The 2187-nt window shown below is 67.1% G+C and overlaps 1 protein-coding gene across 1 annotated transcript in view; it reads left to right on the top strand.

Moving 5' to 3' along the window:
• Positions 1–1961, top strand: part of KCNG2 (potassium voltage-gated channel modifier subfamily G member 2) — an 11484-nt gene extending 9523 nt beyond the window's left edge. The window contains exon 5 of the mRNA XM_015590794.2: positions 1–1961. Coding sequence (XP_015446280.1) covers positions 1–441 — 441 coding nt within the window. The 3' untranslated portion in view covers positions 442–1961.
• Positions 1962–2187: the final 226 nt, after the last annotated feature.

Below are 2187 nucleotides of genomic sequence, written 5' to 3' on the forward strand. Positions count from 1 at the left end.
TTCGGGCTGCTGCTGCTCTTCCTCTGCGTGGCCATGGCGCTCTTCGCGCCGCTCGTGCACCTGGCTGAGCGCGAGCTGGGCGCGCACCGCGACTTCTCCAGCGTGCCGGCCAGCTACTGGTGGGCCGTCATCTCCATGACCACCGTGGGCTACGGCGACATGGTGCCGCGCAGCCTGCCTGGGCAGGTGGTGGCGCTGAGCAGCATCCTCAGCGGCATCCTGCTCATGGCCTTCCCGGTCACCTCCATCTTCCACACCTTCTCGCGCTCCTACTCGGAGCTCAAGGAGCAGCAGCAGCGGGCCGCCAGCCCCGAGCCCGCCCTGCGTGAGGACAGCACGCGCTCCGCCAGCGCCACCGAGGACAGCCTGCAGGGGCCGGACGGGGCCGGAGCGCCCGGGGACTCCGCGGACCGCGAGTGGGCGCGCACGGGGCCGGCGTGACCCAGGCGGGGGTTTTGCGCACAGCGGTGGCCGCAGCTGCCCCTGGCACAGGAGGCTGCGTCTCACAGACTTTACAGCGACAGCCCTTGCCTCACACCGCACGGAGAGGGACAGGGACTGACCCGGGGGCGGCAGCTCCTGCCGCTGCCAGGGGCCTCGCTCCGAACTCTCGCGTGTCCAGCCAGCGTGCATGCCCCTCGGCCTGGGCTGATCCCGCGTCACTCGGAGGCGGGGCCGAAGCCATGGGGTGCTGTGGCGAAAGGAATTCGCGGGGGGCATGGCCAACTGTTCTCCCTTCCGTTCCCTTTGAAGTCTGACTTTGGCTAAGGAAAAGTAAATTCAGGAAATTCTAGGAACTCCAAACCTATGGCAAATACCAGAAAGCTACGCTGTCCCCAGGCCTCGGCCTGACCCTTCCCTGCTCTTCGACCACTGAGGTCCCAGGGGGCAGTGTGGGGGCACAATGGAGGCAGCCCTGGGAGAGGCAGGAAGTGAGTCGTCCCCAGCAGACGGGGGACGGTGCCTATACATCCAGCTCGGCAGAAGCCACATCCCTGCCACGTGACGGGCACAGAGGTGTGACACCCATGCTCACGGCCCCCCCGTTCCTTTGCGGGTCCGGCCCTGACCTCCGACCGCCCTCCCTGGCACTACCCCCTGATCTTCCCGGGTGGCCGTCACAGGGACCTTTGCCCTTGCAGCTGCCTGCGGCCACCTCCTGTCCTCTGTCCTCTGGAACGCCGTCTGCTGTAGGAACAATTCCCTCCCCCTCCACGGCTGGAGGATCCGGGAGGAGACGGGAAGGGGCCCCCAGGCGTGCAGCTACTAGAAGCTCGTCTCCGCCGGCATCACCGAGGGATGGAACCTTCCGGTGATGCTGCTTCGCACTTTTTCGTTTCAACGCCATGACGTCTGGGACATCGCTGCCACGAACCCTGCGGGAAGGAACCCTGCCTCACCCAGAGGACCGACGTGGGACACTCACCCACCACCGCCTGGTGTGGCTTTTGGCAGGGCACCTGGCAGGGACCAGCAGGGAGGGGAGGGGCGGCTGGGGCAGGGCCAGGCGGGGCTTCTGCTGCTGCAACCAATAAAACGTGCCGCCTCCCGCACAGCTCGGCTGACTTCCTGTAGGCAGTGCCAACGTCCTCCCCAAAGCACAGGGGCTGGGGGGCCAGGAAGGGGCTTCCTGTGGTCACGGGGAGTCGGGACGCATGAGTGTGGAGCCATCTACCTGGACCGCGGCCCTGCGCGCACAGCCTACTGTGTCTCCGCTGCCCCCAGGGCGAGGCTGGGCGTCCAGGGGACCTGCCAGGAACAGACCCCAGGGCTGGGTGGGGTGGGATGTCCGCGCTGAGCGGGGGCTCTGCAGGGCCACCACAAGGCAGCCTCAGTTTCCCCTTTCCTCTGACACTCCTGGCCACGCGTAAGTGCACAGACGCCCTGGCTCCACCGCCTGGGTGCCAGGCTGTGTCAGGCGGACAGGGCCCTGGCGAGCTGGGGAACTGGAATTACTTGGTTTTACCAGCGACGAGAAACGTTCTGGGGTCAGGCTGAGCCAAGGGCCACGCACTGCGGAAGGCGCAGCCCATCTGATTTCTCAAGGGTGCTCACGTCGGCTCCTGCTGACAGGGAAACGGGCCTTCCGCGGTGAGCCAGGCAGACTCGGCGTCAGCCAGATGCCTGCCGCCTCGCCCGTGTGCACAGCCAGGCCCGCCCAGCCCGGGCGTATGACCTGGTTCCTGC

The sequence above is a fragment of the Pteropus alecto genome, unplaced genomic scaffold (assembly GCF_000325575.1).
Source record: "Pteropus alecto unplaced genomic scaffold, ASM32557v1 scaffold14, whole genome shotgun sequence".
Lineage (NCBI taxonomy): Eukaryota > Metazoa > Chordata > Mammalia > Chiroptera > Pteropodidae > Pteropus > Pteropus alecto.